Source organism: Tachypleus tridentatus, chromosome 12, assembly GCF_004210375.1.
Source record: "Tachypleus tridentatus isolate NWPU-2018 chromosome 12, ASM421037v1, whole genome shotgun sequence".
In the NCBI taxonomy this organism is placed as follows: domain Eukaryota; kingdom Metazoa; phylum Arthropoda; class Merostomata; order Xiphosura; family Limulidae; genus Tachypleus; species Tachypleus tridentatus.
The window spans coordinates 86,431,706-86,455,023 of NC_134836.1; the positions used below are offsets into that span (position 1 = coordinate 86,431,706).

The 23,318-nt window shown below is 33.7% G+C and overlaps 1 protein-coding gene across 3 annotated transcripts in view; it reads left to right on the forward strand.

Moving 5' to 3' along the window:
* The first annotated feature begins 575 nt into the window (after positions 1-575).
* Positions 576-23,318, forward strand: part of LOC143233890 (reversion-inducing cysteine-rich protein with Kazal motifs-like) — a 97,979-nt gene continuing 75,236 nt past the window's right edge. For 2 of the 3 annotated variants that reach the window (XM_076470745.1, XM_076470746.1), the window contains exons 1-2: positions 576-769; positions 5,055-5,107. In XM_076470745.1, coding sequence (XP_076326860.1) covers positions 700-769; positions 5,055-5,107 — 123 coding nt within the window. In that variant the 5' untranslated portion in view covers positions 576-699. The remainder of the gene's footprint in view (positions 770-5,054; positions 5,108-23,318) is intronic. The other variant, XM_076470747.1, reaches the window with a different exon arrangement.

Consider the following 23,318-nt stretch of genomic DNA (forward strand, 5'->3'; position numbering starts at 1 on the left):
GATTGAAATTTTATAGAAAATGAAATTCAAACCTCGTGAGTAAAACATCATGAACAATAGACTTTCACAGTTTACTGGACTAAATATCTACAATGTGCAATGAAAATCTGAGCCTCTGAATAAAACAGCACGAACAATAAACTTTCCCCGTTTATTGGACTAAATTTTCTGATAATTTATTTAGTAGCGGAACTAATTGCTTGGATTATGACGTAATACAGGGTAGACAAACAAACATTCCGCTTGTTCCTGGGATGTTCATTAATCTAAGTTATATTATTGGGTTGATTATTTTGTAGCATATTATTGTTTTTACTGTTGGCTTACACTTTCGACACCCATGACCGTTAAGGTGTTTCATAATATTGCATAGACATTCTCACTCCTACACATTTTTACTAGTGACCACTAATTCAGATAAACCACCTTCCTGTGTTGGATCATCTTGTGCTTCCTGAGCACGTGGCCAACCGGCGCCAGTGGGGGTTGGTCTGACTGTGAAACTGTTGTGTGGTGATGGGGGAGAAGGGGTGCATTAGGACGCACGGTGCGTGAGGGTGTCAACCAATCAGCTGCTGTATTGCGTCTCTCCGCAGTCGCATACGAGGAATGAGTGAGCGACTATGAACTTGTGTGAGTATGGGGAAGTAAAGCCTGTTCGTGAGGTATACGTACAGACATGTCTAATGTGTGTTCCTTATGGGTGGAATGGTAGCGGTGATCGGCGTGATCGTGCTTGCGGCCCTGGGATCTCGGGTATCGGCCTTAGGTAAGTGACCGTTTCCGTTTCAGGGTTAGCTCAACGCAAGTTCTCTCTTTACGTGACGGGTAAGTTAGCCTCTCTTTCGGCTAGACAGTGCGGTAGCGGACGTACTAAGAAGTCCTTGGACGTGATCCACATTCGTAAATACGATTCTTCCGAAAGGAAAAATACTGCCTCTAGCACCCTGAAAATCACTATAAGAGGGAAGACTAATAAATCACCTGTGTTAGAAACTAAATGTTCCTTTTCGTTATCCTTTAATTCATCTTATTAGAAACTTAGATGAATTTATCTGCTCAATCGATTTTTTATGGTCAGTTGTATAAAGGTGAAAACTCACTTATAATTATTTTTTAATACACTTTATTCTAAGAGAATTTGTATTACGTCTGAGAAGGTTTTTGTATGAATGAATCTGAACAGTTAAACTGCTTTTAGGGAATTAGGCACATGGTGTTTAATTGTGGAATTTATATAATCCACTTGTTTAAATAAGTGTTGCCGATAAATCGACAGAGCAAACAATACAGCAAACGTTCAGTTCATTATAACATGTCTATTAGACATGCTCGTGAGATTTAAAATAAGAGAAAGAGAAATAGTTGTTTAGAATATTCCGGAAATATCATAGCATATAAAAATCAAGACATGTTTCTATCTTTATTCTTTTTTAAAGAATACTTTCGTATATAGATTCTTACAACATTGTTAGCAAATTCTTCCTTGTTAACCGGACAAAATCATGGTAAAGCATTTCTAGTTCTTCTTACCGTTTGTTTTGAATTTCGCCCATAGTTACACGAGGGATATCCGCGCTAGCCGTCCCTACTTTAGTAGTGTAAGACTAGAGGGAAGGCAGCTAGTCATCACCACCCACCGCCCACTGTTGGGCTACTTTTTACTAACGAATATTGGGATTGGTCGTAACATTATAACGTCCCCACGGTTGAAAGGTCGAGCATGTTTAGTAGAACTTATGAGATGAAGTTTTCGAAAGTGCTCCAATTCTTTTCACTAAAACACCTGAAATGTAAACAAAACTAAATACAGTAAATGAGCATGGTTATACCATAACACGTTTGTCCAGCAAAATCTACACGTCTTTAATGTCGTTATAAGCGATTTACTCAACTTCAGCATCGTACTATTCGTATACGTACATTTATCAACTCACTGCTTTTGAAATGTATCTCTTAATATATCCGACTACTAAAGGTACACACAGTACCTTTATAGATATGAATACCTCCAAGAACTTGAACCGGTGTCGATAATGTAGCGTTAATTATATCGAAGCACAGTCATTGAAAGGGTTACGAAATTAGTTTATGAAAGTTTGAAGTTTCAAGAGAAAAACAGTTAATTTTTAGTGCACTCTTTTGGATATGTCTCTAGTTCACCTTCATACGTTATCACACCATACTAGAAGTGATACTGTAACTGTGAGGCTTTTAAAAATGGTTGTAATTTTTTTTATTTAGTGCAAAGCTCTTTAATGGGCTATCTTCGAAGCACGATTTCCAATATATATATTTATATATACATTAGTGAAAATAAAAATATTTTGATAAAGTTAAATAAACAAAATCACAAGGAAGGCCTGCGTTAATAACAACAAATCGAAATCTCTGACTAATTATATTAGTTTATTATAACTTAAAAAACAGGCCTAAACAAAAAAAATAAACAAAAACGCTGCATTAATTGAAAAGATCCCAGCGTAGAAGTTATAATGTGGGCACAGTTTATGTTTCGACTTGGTTTTTAAGTTATAACAAACTAATATGTATACATGTAGAAAAGCTATCATGCTTTAATTTAAAATTATTTCCTTTCTATGTATTTATTATCGCTATTATGTAACATTCATTCAATTTAATTTAACATATATAAAACAGCATAAATAGACAGATGGAAATAATGACAGATGTATTATCTAAATAACAAAGTAGGTAGAAATAGAACACATTCTAACACAAAATTCTATTACTATAGTTATATAAAAATAAAACTTAAACAATTGCTCTCTCAGGTTCGGTGGAATCTACTATGGAAATTGACATATATGTGCTCGTTCCGGATGAAACTGATTCATAGGATATTCAGACAGGCTTTGATTGTTGCATGCAATTAACCCATTATAATACATTCATATGTTTTTATGAAACTTGTTTCATATATATTATATACACACGTTTTCATATACTCCATTCCGTGCACAAATTGTAAATTTCTAAACCTCTGCTGTTGTTTTCTCACATTACAAATTAAATCTTAGACCTAAATGTACACAGGTTGGAAAAGTACACGCTCTGATTCTTTCTTTTCTTATATAACTTTGTTTGCGTTGCGCATCCCCGGTTTTTCCTATTATTAACGTACACTAGTAGCAATACAGAGGAACAAAACAATAATAACATTAGTTTTATATCAGTTCATTTTACAGCAGAACGGTTTTGAATATCGTAGAAGTAACAGACAGTAAACAAATAGTTAATACATGTGCTATGCAAAAGGGAAAAAACACACGTAGAAACGCCAGGTTCTTGTGTATAAACGTGTATCAAATATATTACATTTTTATGTTGTCTGAAACATGTTTATGGTGATGGTGTCAGGGTTTGACAAAACGTATATATTTTAAGGCGTAAATCAAGTTTTTGAAATATAAATTTGTGTTCTTTTTATTTAATTTTTCTTAAATATTTTTCCAACGAACCCAACGTTGTTGCATCTTTTCCTTTGGTGATAGAAGTAAATAATTGAAAATTGTTGTATAATATGACAGAATACTTAGAAACGACGGAGAAACGTAACAAAACAAACGAAAACACTGTATACAATAAACATTAGTAGAATATGTAAATAGTAAACAGTAGTTACGAATATTAGCTCGCTCGGTATGGCTTGGTGGTTAAGGCGCTTGACTAGTAATCTGAGTGTTCCAATCCCTACTGCACCAAACATGCTCGCCTTTTCAGCCGTAGGAGCGTTATAATGGTTCAGTCAATGCCACTATTCGTTGGTAAAAGAGTAGCCCAAAAGTTGGCGGTGGATGGTGATGACTAATTGCCTTCCCTCTTATCTTACATTGCTAAATTAGGGACGGCTAGCGCAGATGGCTCTCCTGTAGCTTTGCACGAAATTAAAAAAAACAAACGAATAGTAGCTATATATGTTAAGCTTAGTTGGTTGATTTCAGGTATACAAAGTCCTATTTTCTAAGATTATGAAAGTGAATTTCCCTTGGAGAAAAGACGCTATAATAATTTTTAGAGGGATGGTGCTAAAACCAATTACACCACTAGCAGGTGTAATGACACTTTAAACACCCCTTGTTCCCACACCCTGAATTAAAAATAAAAGATTCGCGTGAAATACCTTTACGGCGTTAATAAAATATGTTTTCATTACATTTTTTTTGGTCGTATGTATACGTTCCTTAAAATATTGTATACATAAACTAGAGTAGAATTATAATTTTACCATCAACTTTAAAGATGAATGCTGACCAAGTTTATTTTTATTGTGACAGTATTTACATTTTAAATTTAAAGTATGATTAAACAACAACCATCAGATAATATCATGGAATGTGGATTGTTTGTTTGAAGTTAAGCACAAAGTTACACAATAGTCTATGTTCTGGCTGTACCACTGGGTGAGGGCAGTGTGGATGGATTGAAAGAGACTGTAAAACACATGTATGCATCTTACAGGTTTGACTTCAATAAAATCAATGTAAAAACTCATTTTTTCAAACCTTGCCAAGTTGATCTATTTATTTTTTGTATAATTACTTCATAAAAAGGCGCACTAGTTTTTTTACAGTACACGTCTTCAACTCCAGTATTACTGATGAGAACCGTATATCCCATATTGGCTTTTTAAAGAATATTTTTAAAAAACATGTTTTTACACAAAATTTCTTGTGGATTTTGTCAGTTATATGAGCTCTAATAACATATAAACTGCCCTAAGATTGCCACTATTGCAATTTATCCCACAAATTATGACTGGGATCCCCCATGAATTTTAAATAGAAAACGAGTGATTTTATTCAAATATTTAGCCAGTTCTTTACATTGACTGCCTTACAATAAAAAAGCACAACATTATTTAATATGTAAACTTCACCCCAGTGAACAGTTTAAAAACAATTCTGTATTAAAAGGGTGAAACACTAAGGGAAAACTGAAAAATTAAATACAAATCCATAAATATAAATAATTTTGCTTCAGGGTCTTACTTCTACATTAATTCATTTCTCTCATTCTTTTGCTGAACATAGCCCCTACCTGTTGTGACCAGGTCACAGGTTCGTGTAGAAGATCGTGTGAAGAGGTAAGAATTTTAACGTTTTCTCAGTTTCATTATTGTGTTGTAAAAATAATGCACCCACTGTATATAATTTTGTGTATGTTTTATTATAGCAAAGTCACATCGGCCTATCTGCTGAGTCCAGTATCTAACTGAAACACACGTAAACTTGGTAAATGACAACCAAACATGGATATCGTAGGGTAGTCATCACCAAGTCATTTGAAATGTTATACATTTTTGCTCTGATATATTCATATTAAGAATCATCTCAACGCTTACAACAATGTGTATATTTATATACTTTATATTTATACCTCCGATACTCTGCCAAGTACTGACTGAAGTGTTTATTTGAACAGAAACTAGTGAATAATAGTGTTCTATAAAGTTACACAGGTCCGGCATGGCCAGGTGAGTTAAGTTGTTCTTAACTAGCTGCCTTCCCTCTAGTCTTACACTGCTAAATTATGGACGGTTAGCACAGATAGCCCTCGTGTAGCTTTGCGCGAAATTATACAAAAACAAAAAATAAAGTTTCACATAATAGGAAAAAGTATTTCTAATAATGAAATTAGTTTATTATTATAGTAGTACACCTAACACTTCCGAGTCTAATTTTAAAATATGCATTTTTGTTTTGCTGAAAGTTTTATTATGTGTGTTTACACTTTACGTGTCACATCTAATAGTGAGACGAATCCATATTTATACTGTTGACTGGTTACGTTTTTAAATTTCTTAGTCATCATAAATATAGCGTGTTAGAAAATAAACATAAGATACTTTAATTTATAAATGTTAATTCTAGAATTTGCCTGTAAAATTTAAAACAAAATTATTATTGTTCACCCACTAAGTTACATAAATGTGTCTTTTAGTTGTCTAATGTTATAACAAGTTTTTGAATTTTCATACATTTCTCAAGCTATATGTTTTCCTTTTGTTTTAAATAAATATTGATTACGTGAAATAATGAAACACTTGATATATATTTATGAGTCGTATTTTAATGACTTCTTATTTTTACTAAGTACCTGATGTTTCTCACGTTTAAATTCGGAAATTGACATAGTTGCTTGGAACGTTGTATCTTATTTGTTTTCGTTTTTAATGAACCTCATTGGATTACTTTTCATTATACTTATGTTAAGATTTACACGTGAAACGACATCAAGATTGGCTTTAATATTTTTTTCTAAAATTGGGTTATTTCTTAAATTGCTATTGATCATAACTACTCTTGTTAATGGTTACACCTTAAAGTTTGAGGAGTTCGTTTCAGTACATCATTAAACCTGTGTATATTTAAAGACTTTGGAACAATATAAAAATAAAGTGTTCTGTAACCCCAATGGCTTTGTTTGTGAAACAACTGAAATAATGTGTTCTGTAACCCCAATGGCTTTGTTTGTGAAACAACTGAAATAAAGTGTTCTGTAACCCCAATGGCTTTGTTTGTGAAACAACTGAAATAAAGTGTTCTGTAACCCCAATGGCTTTGTTTGTGAAACAACTGAAATAAAGTGTTCTGTAACCCCAATGGCTTTGTTTGTGAAACAACTGAAATAAAGTGTTCTGTAACCCCAATGGCTTTGTTTGTGAAACAACTGAAATAAAGTGTTCTGTAACCCCAATGGCTTTGTTTGTGAAACAACTGAAATAAAGTGTTCTGTAACCCCAATGGCTTTGTTTGTGAAACAACTGAAATAAAGTGTTCTGTAACCCCAATGGCTTTGTTTGTGAAACAACTGAAATAAAGTGTTCTGTAACCCCAATGGCTTTGTTTGTGAAACAACTGAAATAAAGTGTTCTGTAACCCCAATGGCTTTGTTTGTGAAACAACTGAAATAAAGTGTTCTGTAACCCCAATGGCTTTGTTTGTGAAACAACTGAAATAAAGTGTTCTGTAACCCCAATGGCTTTGTTTGTGAAACAACTGAAATAAAGTGTTCTGTAACCCCAATGGCTTTGTTTGTGAAACAACTGAAATAGTGTTCTGTAACCCCAATGGCTTTGTTTGTGAAACAACTGAAATAGTGTTCTGTAACCCCAATGGCTTTGTTTGTGAAACAACTGAAATAAAGTGTTCTGTAACCCCAATGGCTTTGTTTGTGAAACAACTGAAATAAAGTGTTCTGTAACCCCAATGGCTTTGTTTGTGAAACAACTGAAATAAAGTGTTCTGTAACCCCAATGGCTTTGTTTGTGAAACAACTGAAATAAAGTGTTCTGTAACCCCAATGGCTTTGTTTGTGAAACAACTGAAATAAAGTGTTCTGTAACCCCAATGGCTTTGTTTGTGAAACAACTGAAATAAAGTGTTCTGTAACCCCAATGGCTTTGTTTGTGAAACAACTGAAATAGTGTTCTGTAACCCCAATGGCTTTGTTTGTGAAACAACTGAAATAAAGTGTTCTGTAACCCCAATGGCTTTGTTTGTGAAACAACTGAAATAAAGTGTTCTGTAACCCCAATGGCTTTGTTTGTGAAACAACTGAAATAAAGTGTTCTGTAACCCCAATGGCTTTGTTTGTGAAACAACTGAAATAAAGTGTTCTGTAACCCCAATGGCTTTGTTTGTGAAACAACTGAAATAGTGTTCTGTAACCCCAATGGCTTTGTTTGTGAAACAACTGAAATAAAGTGTTCTGTAACCCCAATGGCTTTGTTTGTGAAACAACTGAAATAAAGTGTTCTGTAACCCCAATGGCTTTGTTTGTGAAACAACTGAAATAAAGTGTTCTGTAACCCCAATGGCTTTGTTTGTGAAACAACTGAAATAAAGTGTTCTGTAACCCCAATGGCTTTGTTTGTGAAACAACTGAAATAAAGTGTTCTGTAACCCCAATGGCTTTGTTTGTGAAACAACTGAAATAAAGTGTTCTGTAACCCCAATGGCTTTGTTTGTGAAACAACTGAAATAAAGTGTTCTGTAACCCCAATGGCTTTGTTTGTGAAACAACTGAAATAAAGTGTTCTGTAACCCCAATGGCTTTGTTTGTGAAACAACTGAAATAAAGTGTTCTGTAACCCCAATGGCTTTGTTTGTGAAACAACTGAAATAAAGTGTCCTGTAACCCCAATGGCTCTGTTTGTGAAACAACTGAAATAAAGTGTTCTGTAACCCCAATGGCTGTTTGTGAAACAACTGAAGTTTGTTGTGACGAATTTCCCTCAAAGCCACTTCAAAACTATCTGCTTAACCGTCTCTTATTTTTGAAATGTTAGATTATAGGGGAAAAAACCTAGTCAATGCCATTCACCGCCAGCTCTTGAGCCATTGTTTCTCAACGAATAATGGGTTTGATTGTCATAGAGCGAATCCAGTGTCGTAAACAACAGGTCATGCTAGGCCTTTGGAACAGTAGTTTTTACCCACGATAAATAGTTTCGGCATGAAAGTGAAAATTACTGTTGTTATTCAAAATATTTATTCCTGTCTCTTTTTTTTCTTCTTCATTCAGTAAAGGTGATTTGACCTGGATGTCAAAAGTTGGCTGTCAGGAAGTTATCAAAGCAATTTCAATTAAAGTTCAAAACGAACACACATAGCTTTATATGCCTTGTTATATACTGATGGTCCCCTGCTGATTTCAATGAAAGTATTATTTGATTTCAGTCCTCCTGCGCTAGACGTTTGTACTTCAACACCTGTAACCTTGAATATCTCTTTTTATTTGTTAATTACGTTTTAGCAGAAGTCGCACTGTTTTGTCACTAGTTCTGTAATACAAGGTTTCTCGTAAAAATGAGTTTGTGTTGTTGCACAAAACCAACAGGTGACACGTGCAAGAAGAAGTAATTCTATTGATTTTGTAGGTATTCTGACAAGACCTTTACCAATCCTATCTATTATTTTTTTTTATATATATATATATATATATATATATATATATTCTTAAGGGATAAATGGCTTTATTGTGCACAACCCATCAAAAGTGTAGTGTTGTGAATAGTAAAAAAGCAAATGATATGGAAAAATCAGTGAAGCGAGGAGCCACAGTGTTTATTATCTCAGCTTAGTTGTCATCTACTACAAGTCGTATTGGTACATGGTTGTCCTTGGAATTGTTACGACGTTTTTTTATACTGTGTAGGAGGGAATTACGGAGGTCAGTTACAGACTTTTTTACACTAGGCTTTCGTAATCAAGAGAAATATTTTAAGAACTTATCAACAACGTTCAATCAAGCAAATAATGACGTCATGGTGTCTAGTTTCCAAATAAGCAGTATTATTATCTACTGTTACATTATTTCTTTTGTATGATATTTTTATTAATTGAACGTTTTCAAAAATATTTTCTTAACACCCCTCTCTCACTTTCATCATGGCGTAGTTACACATTTTTTTTTTTTTCGCGCAAAGCTACACACGGGATATTTGCACTAGCCATCCCTAATTTAGTAGTGTAAAACTATAAGGAAGGTAGACATTCAGCACCACCCACCGCTCACTCTTAGGATACTTTTTTACCAACAAAAAGTAGGAGTTATTGTAACATTATAACGTACTACAAACCTGAAAAGGGGCGAGCATGTTTGGTGTGACGAAGAATTGATCCTGCGATCTTCAAACTGCGAGGCGAGCGTTTTCACCACCTGCCCATGATAGGTCTACATGATGAGATGTCCTATTCAAATACTTGTAATAGTTATTGCTAGGCAAAAACATTCATTGATCTCTTGGTGGGACAGTAATAAATTTACGGCTTTAGTACGCTAAAATCCGAGGTTCAATTCCCTGCGGTAGACACAACAGGTACCCCAATGTGCCTTTCCTGTAAAATAAACAAAAAATTTGTTGTCGTATTAACAATATGATCACTGGTTCAGTAATACAAAGCTCAGCTTTTAATACAATCATTTATTTGTTATGGATATGCTTGTTATTACGAACTCATTGTTTTAGAGGAAAAAATTACAGGATGTATTGATGGCGCTTGTAATTAACTGAAAATTATGTTGTTGTTTTTATTTAGAATAGAGAACAAAAGTATAACCTTATTTACGCATAGTGGTATTATTATTATTCGAAATTAAAAATTATAATTAAAACAGTTTAGCTGAATATAAAATGATGTAAGGTTTACAGTACACCGATAAATGCTGTGGATATAACTGATTACTTTAACAAAAACATAATAAAGGTATTGAAGGTAAACGTTGCTTTTTTTAAATAAAATCATCTGTCGTTCTTGAGTTTACTTAAGCGAAATTTCTTTGCATGGTTAAAATTATAATTTTTTCATAGCTGTTAAAAACGGACAAATAAAAAAAAATGTTGGATCGTTGGGTTTATAGTTTTGACTTCAGCTCGACTATTTTATAAATGTAGTTATGAAGATGAAATAAAAATCAGGGAAATATATTTCTTCATGCACTCAGGTTAGAGAATATTTAGGTGAGGTCAAGATGAGGTCAGAAACTGTCTTGTTAGTCGTAACCATCCTTGAGAGCGCTAACCTAATAAGGGGATTCGTTATCGTTGGGGCCACAGACACGCTGACCCCACAGAGCTATGGTCTAATGGTGAGTGGGCTAAATGCGAATGTTTGTATTACTAGGGTGTTCAAGGAGTGGGTACACTTGCCAATGACAAAACTCCTTTCGTTTAAAACTCAAGCATATACCGGTAAATAAAGCTCGTGGTCTGAAAAAGAAATACATTTGAGACGTACGACGGCGTCATGGGAAAAATGATGATAGATCAAAAGAGGATATTCGTAATTCAAGTAAATAAGATGACCATGTAACTGTTTTTGTTTTTAATTTTGCTTCACAGGAAAACGTTGATCTAAATAATAATAAAGATATTAATGAATGAGACACATTTTCTCCATAAAACGTCATACAAGTATCGATATTCTTAATAAAGTGTTTTGTTTTTAAACTATATCGTTTCGTATTTACTTTACAAAGAACCTCTAACTAATTTTTGAAGATTTTATTTTTTTCTCTTGAAATACGTTTTTGTGATGTTGTCATAATATTCCTTTAAGTAATTGTACGTTTGATTTATATTAACCATAATCTAAGAATTACAGCTTTTAGTGTGAAGTACATTAAGTTAAGCGTATGTAAAAACAAAAAAATATAAGAATCTTCGGTGCTGTAGGCAATATCAAGTCTTAAAAGAGTTAAAATAGTATTTCTTTTTCTTCATAAAAGTTGTACAAAACGTCGATAAAAAATCACGATGAGTAACGACAAAAAAATAAGCCCTCCAAGAAGAAAACGGATACAGCAATACTTGGCATAGTGCCAAGAGAAGTGAACGTGACCAGCACGAGAACTAAACTTAGTAGGATATCGTGCCAGTGTTTACTGAGCTGAGTCGTTCAGTTGGAATATAGTATTCTCTGTGAAAACTGCCTTGTGCGTTAAATTTATTATCCTATAGCGTTATTTTTATAATATAAATGAAAGCAATCGTATATTCTTTGTCATTCTTGCTACAGACAAAAAGTGTTCCTAAATTTTGTTTGGTTGTACAGTAAATCATAACATGTTTCGTTGAATAACAGTGCAGAGACATTAACTTTTCAACCAAAAACAATTTCTTTCAGTATTATCAGAATATCTACAACCGATTTTCTATCTTAAAAACTAACATAATTAAAACCGTTCTGAGATACAACATAGCCATCAATTAAAATAAAATTGAGATATGCTATCAGGTTGAAGTTTGTTTGTTGTTTTTTTTCTGTTGGAATCGTAACACCTTGATGCAACATTTTGAACTACGAACAAAATAAATGTATTTCAACAACCTTGGCCAGAGTTTACACAATAAAGTAATTACTAAGCGTGCTTAAATTGCATAAAACGTTATCATAAAATGTTCTTGATTTCACGGAATATACTTTTAAAAAATTCACATATTTATCTGTAGTCTCGCTTTGGATTCCATTTTCTTTGCCGGAATGGGTTAGATCTGAATTCAGAAATAAAAATAATGAAAAACTCTCATTAACCAATAATTTATTATAGTTAAAGAAGCTAATGTCGTTCTTCTGTGAGCGAGCGATAAATTTACGGACTAAGAGCGTAAAATGCGGCGTTCGATACAGCGAGGTGGTCACGTCACGAGTGAAGCTTTCCTCTAAAACAAACAGAAATCAATCAAATTTAACAGATGTATGTTATTATATTGTTAACAAATCTGAACTGTTATATATGTGTCATTTTACTTTCATTTCAACCCTCATATTACTGACCTAGGATAGTGATGAGCAAAGCCAATTAATATAAGAGCAAACCCCTGAAACAAAAATATTTATATCTACTAATATGTATTCAACTGTTTCATCCTCTTTCCGTAGTACTCAATAAGGATGTGTTTACATGCGTTTAAGGAACGTGTAGGTCCACCTCTTGCATCAAATTAAGTAATTTTATATTCTTGCCAGTTAAGACAGTCAATATATATATATATATATAGTTGGCCAAAACAATTGGGTAAAATCACTTATTCTTTAAGAGAATTACAAAGAAAATTTTTAATAACTAAGATCCTACAAACAACAACAAATTTAATAACAGTTGTAATAGTTTAGAGAAGTATTTCAAAACAAACTAACGTAGTTGAGTTCCACTGGCAATATTTCCATCTCGAAGCAAAAACAGAAACGATGTTTATACCTATGGAAAAGGTTTACCGAATTCAGAAAAAAAAAAAAGAGATAGTTTTACTGATAATAAAATGCTCTTGTATGAGAGGCTACGCTTAACACTTTGATGACGATAATAAAACTTTGATATTAATGTAAAAACATATTTAAATACAACATCTCATTCAACATTTAAATGAAACATAGACTTATGCAAATTTATGCTGTGCGAGGTTTTCTTAGCAGCTAACTTAGACCTCAACTTTAAACATAAAATTAAAACTACCAAATTTCAAATGAAATTAACGTATCATAATGTCAAAACAAAGATTTCACAAATAAAGTGTCTCCGGATTACAACGCTAAAATCAGGGGTTCGATTCCCCTCGGTGAGATGAGCAGATAGCCCGATGTGGCTTTGCTATAAGAAAAACACAAACACACACAAATAAAGAAGTGTTTATATAATAATTAAGACACAGAACTAGATGTAGTTTCGCAGGGTACCTGAAAACGTTCTGTTTCAAGAGTGAAAATACAAAAACAAAATTAAGAGTAGCAAATTCAGTGGTCTACAGTGTACATAAATCTTCTAGTGATTCACTGCACCCACACATTTTAGTGACGTCATTATACTACGAATTGCAACGCTCAACATCTATTATGTGACGTCATTTTATTGTCAACTGACTAACTGACAGACGACACACTACAAAGTAGTGTGAGTGGTTAAAGCAGCTAAACCGTTCAGGCGGTCTTCGACCCCCTTTCGGGGTCCCTCGCTGTAACAGCGATAAGTCTTCGGACTTACAACGCTAAAATCAGGGGCTTGATTTCCCTCTGTGGACACAAAAGATAGCCTGATGTGGCTTTGCTATAAGAAAACACAAACAAACCCCTTTCGGAAATGGTAATACTACGATAATAAGTTGTATATGTTATTACCGGTTCTTATATATTTTCATAGCCAATGTACGCTTGAGTTGATTAAGCATGGTCTATTGGTTAAGGTTCGTGGACTGTAAACCCGAGGGTTCATGTCTTGCATCCCGTTGCTATATAAACTTGCTCTACATTTTGGGGATACAGGAGCGCTATGAAAGTGAAGATGATCCCGCTATTTTTTGATGAAGATGAATGTTATTGACTGGCTAGCTACCCTCCTGTCTGTCAGTTAAACTGGGAATGCCTGTGCACTGGTAGGCCTTATTTAGTGGCTTGATATGGACTATTAGTTATGGTTTCGAGCTGTAAGCGCAAAATTCTATGTTTGAGGCCGCAGTATGCGACTAAATAAGATTTACATTTTTACTTGTAACTAAAAATATAAAAGTAAAAAGTAGCCATAAAAGTGATAGTCAATATCATATTCAATTAAGAGTAACCATGTAAACGGCTAGTGATGCTTAATGAATCTCTCTCTCTTTCTGGTCGACAGTTTTGAGTTAGAGCACATCATGTCTGATTCTTGTAGTTTCTGATTTGGCCGTTTTGTTATTGGATTATCTCCCAATTGTTTCCACGATAAATCTGAAGGTTTATAACAATAAAAAACTGGGTTTCGATACCCATGGTGGGCACAATGCAGATAGCCCATTATGTAGCTTTGTGCTTAATAATAAACATACAAAAAAGATCACATAAAGTTTAAAAGTACATTACGTATACAGTAAAACTTGTCAAAGGCAAAATCGCACGGGACCGAGTAAAATGTCCGGCTTAAGCAGGCTTTTCGGCTTAGACAGTGAACATGCATTTCCGTAAATATACATAATTTATGAGTGTAACGTTAAACTTGCTTGACTCAAGGGAAGTAAGACGTTTGTGAATAAAGTTATTATACTGTTTATGGTATATTTATTAGAATAAGAACAAAAGTAGACATTCAAAATATAGATTAGTACACAAAACCTTAATCAAATTTATTTGAATAAAGAATCCAATTTCAACTGTTTCGTTTTTATAATGGACTTTCTCATGCGGTTAAAAGAGAAAGCTGATTCTACGGCCTTTTCATGAAGTTCATTTTCCCTCTTCATTTTTGCATACAATTTGACAGCGTTAATATAACTTAACACTTGTGATGAAGTAGGAATTTTTATTTCCTCACTATCTTTTCCATTTTGTTCGTCTTCTGAATCTCTCACACTGTTACCATCTTGGGATTCTATTGTAGATTTTAAATCATTTTCATCAGTTGCTATTAAAATATTCTTGTCAACGTTCACAAAACTTTCCACGTTCATAGAATCATCTGCATCAATCTTCTCACTCAGAGTTTGGATCTCACCAGGATCATCATAACAAACAACTTCTCCACAATCTCCGCCATTATCAATAATAAATCCAAGGTTTCAAAAGTACTTTAATATGCATTTGATTGAATGATTTACAAATGCAATTACATTTAACACGTCAATTTTCATGGCCATTTAAGATGCTCTCTTACAGTCATCCGTGTTTGCAATAATATGCTGAAGCGTCAATTTTCTGTATTTCAATGTTATACGCTGTATGATTCCATTATCTAGTGGCGGTGGAACTGATGTTGTACATGGAGGTAGAAAGACTAAACGAACATTTGAAATTTGAACTTTTGGGTGACAAGTTACATTATCTAGGAAAAGTAGAATATTTCTATTTTCTTGTTCCATTCTTTTGTTTAATTTGTTCAAAAATTCCTCAAATATAGCACTCATCTTCCATGCTTTATTATTCGCTTTCCATTCCATAGGAAGTTGATTCTTCCTTAAATTTTTGAAACAGCGCAGATTTTCACTTTTACCTATTACCCATGGTTTCTCTAGTTTTCCATCAACAAATGCGACCAAAAGTAGAGTCAATCATTCTTTCGAATAGCGACCTCCAGAATAATGACGGCAGAAAAAATAACAGAATATAATGAACCAATACTTGCTGTAAAAAATGTCCGAGGATTTATTAATATTTAAACAAATTATTAATTAAATAAGAAATTAATATTTAATCAAAAACATTTTTCCGTCTTACTCAGGTTCTAATCCTACTAAGCGCGTAAGGCGTGCGACTCGTAATCCGAGGGTCGCGGGTTCGCGCCCGCGTCGCGCTAAACATGCTCGCCCTCCCAGCCGTGGGGGCGTATAATGTGACGGTCAATCCCACTATTCGTTGGTAAAAGAGTAGCCCAAGAGTTGGTGGTGGGTGGTGATGACTAGCTGCCTTCCCTCTAGTCTTACACTGCAAAATTAGGGACGGTTAGCACAGATAGCCCTCGAGTAGCTTTGTGCGAAATTCAAAACAATCTAATCCTACTTGTTGACAGATGAGGTAGGTGAAAGATAGTTTTCAGTTCGCCTTACGCAGGTTCCGCCATATAGATGGTTTTTTATAAGAGAAATCTTAAGATAATGCTGCAAAATTTTGATATTACTGGCTTCTACAAGTTTCCGCCTTATGCATTTTCCGGCTTATTGCACCTTGAATCTTATGTTTCCTCTAACAAATAGGTCCAGTATGGTCAGGTGGTTAAGACAGTCGACTCCTACTCCGCGGGTCGCGGGTTCAAATCCTCGTCACACCAAACATGGTCGCTCTTTTAGCTGTGAGGGCGTTATAAAGTGACGATCAATCCCACTATTCGTTGGTAAAAGAGTAGCCCAAGAGTTGGCGATAGGAAGTGATGACTAGCTGCCTTCCCTCTAGTCTTCCTCTGCTAAATTAGAAACGGTTAGCGCAAATAGCTCTCGTGTAGCTTCACTCGAAATTTAAGAACAAACTCTAAATAAAAAAGTTAAGTACTATTAAAAATGTTCGTTTTTATTCAAACTAGTTATTTTCCTTTCTACTTCTAACAATAATCCACTTGTTTAAAAGAGGTAATTTCTTGTGAAAATTTGAATATGTTCAGTGCGAAATATTGAAAATAAATTTGGATTTTACCCTGAAATTACCTGTATTACAAAATATGTAAAAAAACAAATAACGTATCTCGATTATTTGGGTAATAAGTTGTATAAGATTCTTTTATAAATTTTGTTGTATGAGGTAGGTACTATTCATTGTAAAATGAAATTCATTTATGTTAGTTTGTATTGCATTCTTTGAATAATGACTGTCGAAATCATCGTTTTTCGCTTACATGGGGATTTTTTTTTTTTTGCTATTAGCATAATTATATTTGCTTTTTGCGCTAATAACATAATTACTTTGACCGTAACTAAGTCCACTCTGTTTTCATAAGCAAATACATGTAATTTTCCGTATCTAGGTTTTACTGTTTGTCCTGTTTTAAGTTTTCTTCGGGAGAATGATATTTACAGTTGTATTCGATACACCTGCAGTTATTACTTACATTTTTCATATTTACTAGCACAGCGTGTGTTCGTGTGTTTTTTCTTATAGCAAAGCCACATCGGGCTATCTGCTGAGTCCACCGAGGAGAATCAAACCCTGATTTTAGCGTTGTTAATCCGTAGACTTACAGCTGTACCAGCTGGGAACGTTGTACAGTGTAAACTAGTCATGTTGGTATTGTATATCCTCCTTTACCAACCCATCAGTATTTCCTTCTTGCATTTTTCTCCCTCACTCTTGTTGTTTTGCGAACCAGACGCCAAGACTGTGAGTTGGGCGAGGAGGAATTTAATGCCCTGAAAGTAAGATAGTTTATGGTTCTGGTGACTTCTGACCCAATGAAATTGAGCAGAACCGTTTACTCCATTGGCGTTAAGAACGTTAATTTTGACACAGCCCTGCTTGAGTTTTAACAGCCTACTCTCCAATGGTCTGATAATATGGCGAAAGTAACAAACGTTTTAGCCCCCTTTTTTTTTAAGTTTGTTTAAGAAAGAGGATGGGAGTGGCATTAAATAAAAAAGGGGATATGAATTGGAGTAACAACGTGCCTCGTGATGTGTATGTACATGTGTGCGCGTGAACAGTATGATTCTTTCCGTAAAGAGAACTACTCATTTTAAAAGAAATATTCCAAGACACAGCTTACAGGGAAATAAAAATTCTGGCATAATACATGAACACACTGAAAACTTACCAACTTTTGAGCTTACGTATCTATTAAACCTTATGTTATTGCTACCTTTACCTCCAATTTACAGGGAGTACTTATAGATTAGCAAAATGTTAGAAATATGTCCACCTTAGCTCGATTCCTCATTGAATATGTCGAACTTTTTTCACTTTTATCTTCATTTTTCAGTATATTATCTAATAAAAATATATACTTAACTGTTTGTGGTTATTCTGCAGGAAATTATCGAGCATATATATGTTCACCTTCTTTGCTTAATTCTGTAAAGAAGTGGCTAAAAAGGTTAGTTATTTTTTCTTCGTTTTATAAGAAAGAAATGGGGAAGTATTTATTCTTCCCCGTTGATTTTGTAAAGAACAAACGATAAATATTCATTACCTATTTCTATTTCCTAACGAAATAACAAGAAAATATTTGTTTTTCTTCCTTAATTTTCTAATAAAATAATAGAAAATATTTATCCCCTCACTTTAATTCTGTAAAGAACAAATAATGAATATTCATCTCCTGTTTCTATGCTCTAACTGTAAAGAACAAATAATGAATATTCATTTCCTATTTCTATACTCTAACAAGTAACAGGAAAATATTTATCCTTTCACCTTAATTCTGTAAAGAACAAATAATGAATATTCATCTCCTATTTCTATACTCTAACAAAGTAACAGGAAAATATTTATCCTTTCACTTTAATTTTGTAAAGAACAAATAATGAATATTCATTTCCTATTTCTATACTCTAACAAGGTAACAGGAAAATATTTATCCTTTCACCTTAATTCTGTAAAGAACAAATAATGAATATTCATCTCCTATTTCTATACTCTAACAAGGTAACAGGAAAATATTTATCCTTTCACCTTAATTCTGTAAAGAACAAATAATGAATATTCATCTCCTATTTCTATATTCTAACGAAGTAACAGGAAAATATTCATCCCCTTACCTTAATTTTTCTAAAAAATAACAAGGAAATATTTATCATCTTAACAGGAAAGTATCCGTCCGAGATACGTTAAATATGTATCACTATTCTTAATCCTGCATATTCTTCATGATGTTCCACATTTTATTTACCGGAAGATGATCAGGAAGTGTTACGAATACTTTCGCTACCTTTGCCTTACAATTACTGTCCATCAAAGCCCTACATAAACCAGTCAGAAATAATCATAGAAAGTTTTAATCGATCAAAGCTTCATTAAGATGAACTGTCAATTACGTCATCACATGATATACGAGGAGTTAAATTATCAATGCATCGATGTAAGTAGTCTAGCAAGGAAACTGTGCTAATAAATTTCTTTCTGTATTAACTACCTGTAAGTTGATGGACTTAATCATTTACATAGATATAGTACGGCATGATAAAATATTATCCTTTTCATGTTCTGTACACCCTAATAATCTTTTGGTGAGTTTAAAGGTCAAAGATAACAGAAATACTTTTGTTTATATTTTTCTCTCTCTCTTTTTTTTTATTTTTAGTGCCTTTTGAAACAGTTAGCTAGTTGGTTGTTGTCTCGTGTTCTTGGTATTTTTATTAGGACTGTTTCTATTAGTATGTTTAAATCACTAACAGTTGTCAGTAAAACTAGAAATACGCTATTATTATAATGGTAACGAAGGTGACGACACACTCGAGATTTTTTTTTGGGGGGTCTTTTATATGTCATTTCTGTTGTACTAACTAAACATGCTTGCATTATAATTTTTTTTAGTTTCCTCAATAATAACTTTATTTTTACTAACTATCCACTAACAATTTATATCTCTTAACGTTATTCACTTTCGAGAAAATTCTAAGTTTGATCTACAAATGTCTTAACGTGCTAACGAGAAACGCTGTTCTTTTGATTTATGTCTTGTTCTCCAAATGAATTGCATTTTGTTTTAAAATTAATAGCGTATTACGCTGTTAATTAAAATTGTGAAAACATGGGGCAAAAAGAATAGTTACAAGCTAAGGTTGTCATTACCGACTTGTCTCTACACGGTGCACCATCGGTTGAGTAATTTTATGTTTTTCTATTGTAAAGAACTGACAGCAAACAAATATGTGAAATTATTCATTATTTGTAAAAGATAGATAGAGAACGTCGGCAGAAATGATTAATGTTAATTGTATCATTTTTGTGGTTCATTTTATTAGGAATAAAAGATAAGATAAGAAATACAATCATGGACGCAAGAAGTAGTTTATTATATAAAAGGTTTATAAAGAAAATAAAATGAGGGCCCCATCTTTAATTCTAGAGTTTATAATTTTTAATAAGTCATGTTTGTTTGATACACGTTTTATCATCAACCATGTTCAAATAACAACATGTTAAGTCTTCATGAAGGTGGTCATCGAATCAAAATAGAAGTTGTAAATATTGTCATGTAGGGGTGATATCTTGTGCGAAGAACAGTCGATTTTTTTTTTACCGCCCTCTATCTCATACATACACTCCTTGTTTTCTCGTAGGGGTCTCGCACAGAGACAGTTGCACGTTGTAATTCATCTGTCACGAAGTGTCTCGGTTGATTTGTTAGCAGTTCAGCTGTGTACGGCTAAAGAAACCCTGATAATAACCCGACTGCACATGTCTCCTCTCGTTAACGCTCTGTGTTCCTATACAAGGCATGGCGTTAGAGGGCGTCTCTAATTTCGTTTTGATGGCTTCCATAATTTATTCAGAGCTAGTTACTTCCAAATAAAGAACGTTCCATAAGCAACGAATGTTTAGTCTTCTGATAAAAGAAGTTCATAAATTACGCATTTTTAGCAAATTTCAATTAACTGTAGTATTTCTATCCAACTTATTTCCTGGAGTATGGACTTATAACCATAAATATTACTAGCCAGTTTATTATGAGCGATTGACTTCTTTAATGTATAAGTTACTTTAAACTAATTTAGTTTAATTGAAGTAATTAGCTGAAGTTATTGAGGTAATCTTACTAACCTTTATACTATTTATCTTGTTAAGCTTATATGTGAAAAACTAAACATCACAATGTAAGATCATTTTACGTTCCTTTCAGAATTTTATCATTCTATTGTGGAGATTCACGACTTTTTAACTAAAAAAATTACAAACACGTGACACCATTAACATAAAAAAAACTCGCTGACCTTGTATGTTATGAGTTTAATCATTTCAACTCTTAAAGCATTAAAACACTGTAACAAACTATTCAACTGGTATTAACTCTTAACAAATCATTCACTGTTATCTCACTTCTGCAACAACTGTGTTTGTTTGTTTGGAATTAAGCACAAACACAATGGGCTATCTGTGCTCTGCCCACCACGGGTATCGAAAACCTGTTTCTAGCTGCGTGAGTCCGTAGACATTCCGCTGTGCCACTGGGTGGCCTCTACAATAGTCTCAAATAGTATAGCACATACGTTAAAAAAAAAAAAACTATTGACCTTATGTAGTCACAAACTGATGTTTCCAACCCAATATACTTATGTTGCTGTTTTATATTGTTAACCTCACACTACACTGTTATACCCAACCCATTATTGTCATCTTATTGTTAACCTCACATTACACTGCTATATGCAGTTCATTGTTAACAGCCTTGCATGATTTGATCGTTGAAGCAGTTGACTCGTAATTTGAGGGTCGCGAGCTCGAATTCCTTCCCCGAACATGTTCGCCCTTTCAGCCGTGGGAATGGGGTGGCAGTTAAATATGTAACGGTATATTCCACTCTCTGCTGTCAAAGAGTAGCCGAAGAGTTGGTGGTGGATAGTTCTGACAAACTACCTTCTCTCTAGTCTGTCATTTCAAAATTAGGGGTGACCAGCGGAAATATCCCTCGACTAGCTCTTCACGAAATTCATATTAAATAAACATATAGCCATTATCATCGATCTTTTAACTTGTTAACCTTATATAGTGTATTGATGTAATCAACTCATCATCCTGTTATTAAACTACTCAGTTGTATCCAGTTTGTTACTATAATCTCATTCTGTTATATAAACTGGTAGCCTCATACTTCGCAGAAATATCTTACTCATATTATTAAATTAGCAAATCACATAGTAAATACAATCGTTATATACATGGGGTGGAACGAAGTGTATAATAACTACCTTTAGAAGTTCCTTGGCGTTCGTCGGTAATGTGATATCACTGAATATTGATTGATTTTGGTCTGTAACAACCATTTCCAATGTAAACTGAGATCATAATGATATATCCAGATCGCGGATATTGACTTTTTTTCCAAGGTGGGGATATCCTTTGTAATTAATAGCATTGGAAAACACAAAAGAATATGGATTAACTTGGAATCCATGATCATCAAGCAAGAGACCTGCTAAACGTAGTATTTCAGCCCTAGTAAAAAGAAGCGAGGCATCTTCGACCAGGTAAGAATCCTGTGTACATAAAAATAAATTGCAAAAACCGTCCACGTACCCCAAGCAACACTACTGAACATAACTGAGAAAAATTTCTATTTGACAAAGCAACACAAATCAGGTATATACAAGTTACTTTTACGAAATATTTGTTCCACCATCACATACTTCAAACAATTGGAGAATGGAACTGATATCATGCTGTTCCATAAGAAGGCATATCATTTAAATGCTTGATGCAGAGCTCTGTGCGATCGGACTATTGGAAAGCCCATTGAGAACTGTCATCCTCGTACACTAGGTGACCTCTGGAAAGCATGTACGGAGGATTAGTTTGTTTTAGACGTGACAACCTTATTATACAGTTTTTTTGCAATCGGAATTATGCTGCAGTGCTATTGTCAAAATTCACAGTAGCCATGCAATGCATGGTAGAACGTAGCAATAAGGACTGTAATGATGTAGTAAGCCTCCAAAATCGTTTTAATATAATTTATAGTTTAGTATAACTTAACCCCTTAAAGTGTTGATCTCATACTAAGCATATGTAATCAACTCATTAATATGATCTTATCCTCTCATCTCTTATCTCTCCACAACACAGTTATATTCAACTGATAATATGATTATTGTCTTAATGTGCTTTTTAACTTTGAACCTCCTACTCCACTGGACTTGCCTCTTATTTAGTAAAACTGTTAGCTTCACCACCAATTGTCATTAAGTTTTCTTCATTTAACTCTTAATTTCACACTAATGAAAAACTAAAATGTTGCATTGCACAAAACATCACTAAATTGTCAATTCTTACATGTTACGTATTATCTTGGACGAGTTTTAGATTTATTATGTTGCGTATTACGATTTGGATTTAGAAGTTCATTAAACGTCGATATGTATCAAATTAATGATATTTATCTACAAGATTAATACTCACAGTTTTCTTTCTTAACACACATATATTTCAATAAGCAAACAACATTACATTTTATAATAACGATTACTACAAATATTTATTATAAAAACTGATTTATATACATTTTTACAAACTTACAAACAGTAGTGGGTCTTCTATCCCCCGTCGCACCAAACATGCTTGCCCTTTCAGCCGTGGGGGCGTTATAATGTTACGTTCAATCCCACTATTCGTTGATAAACGAGTAGCTCAAGAGTTGGCGGTAGGAGGTGATAACTAGTTGCCTTCCCTCTAGTCTTACACTGCTAAATT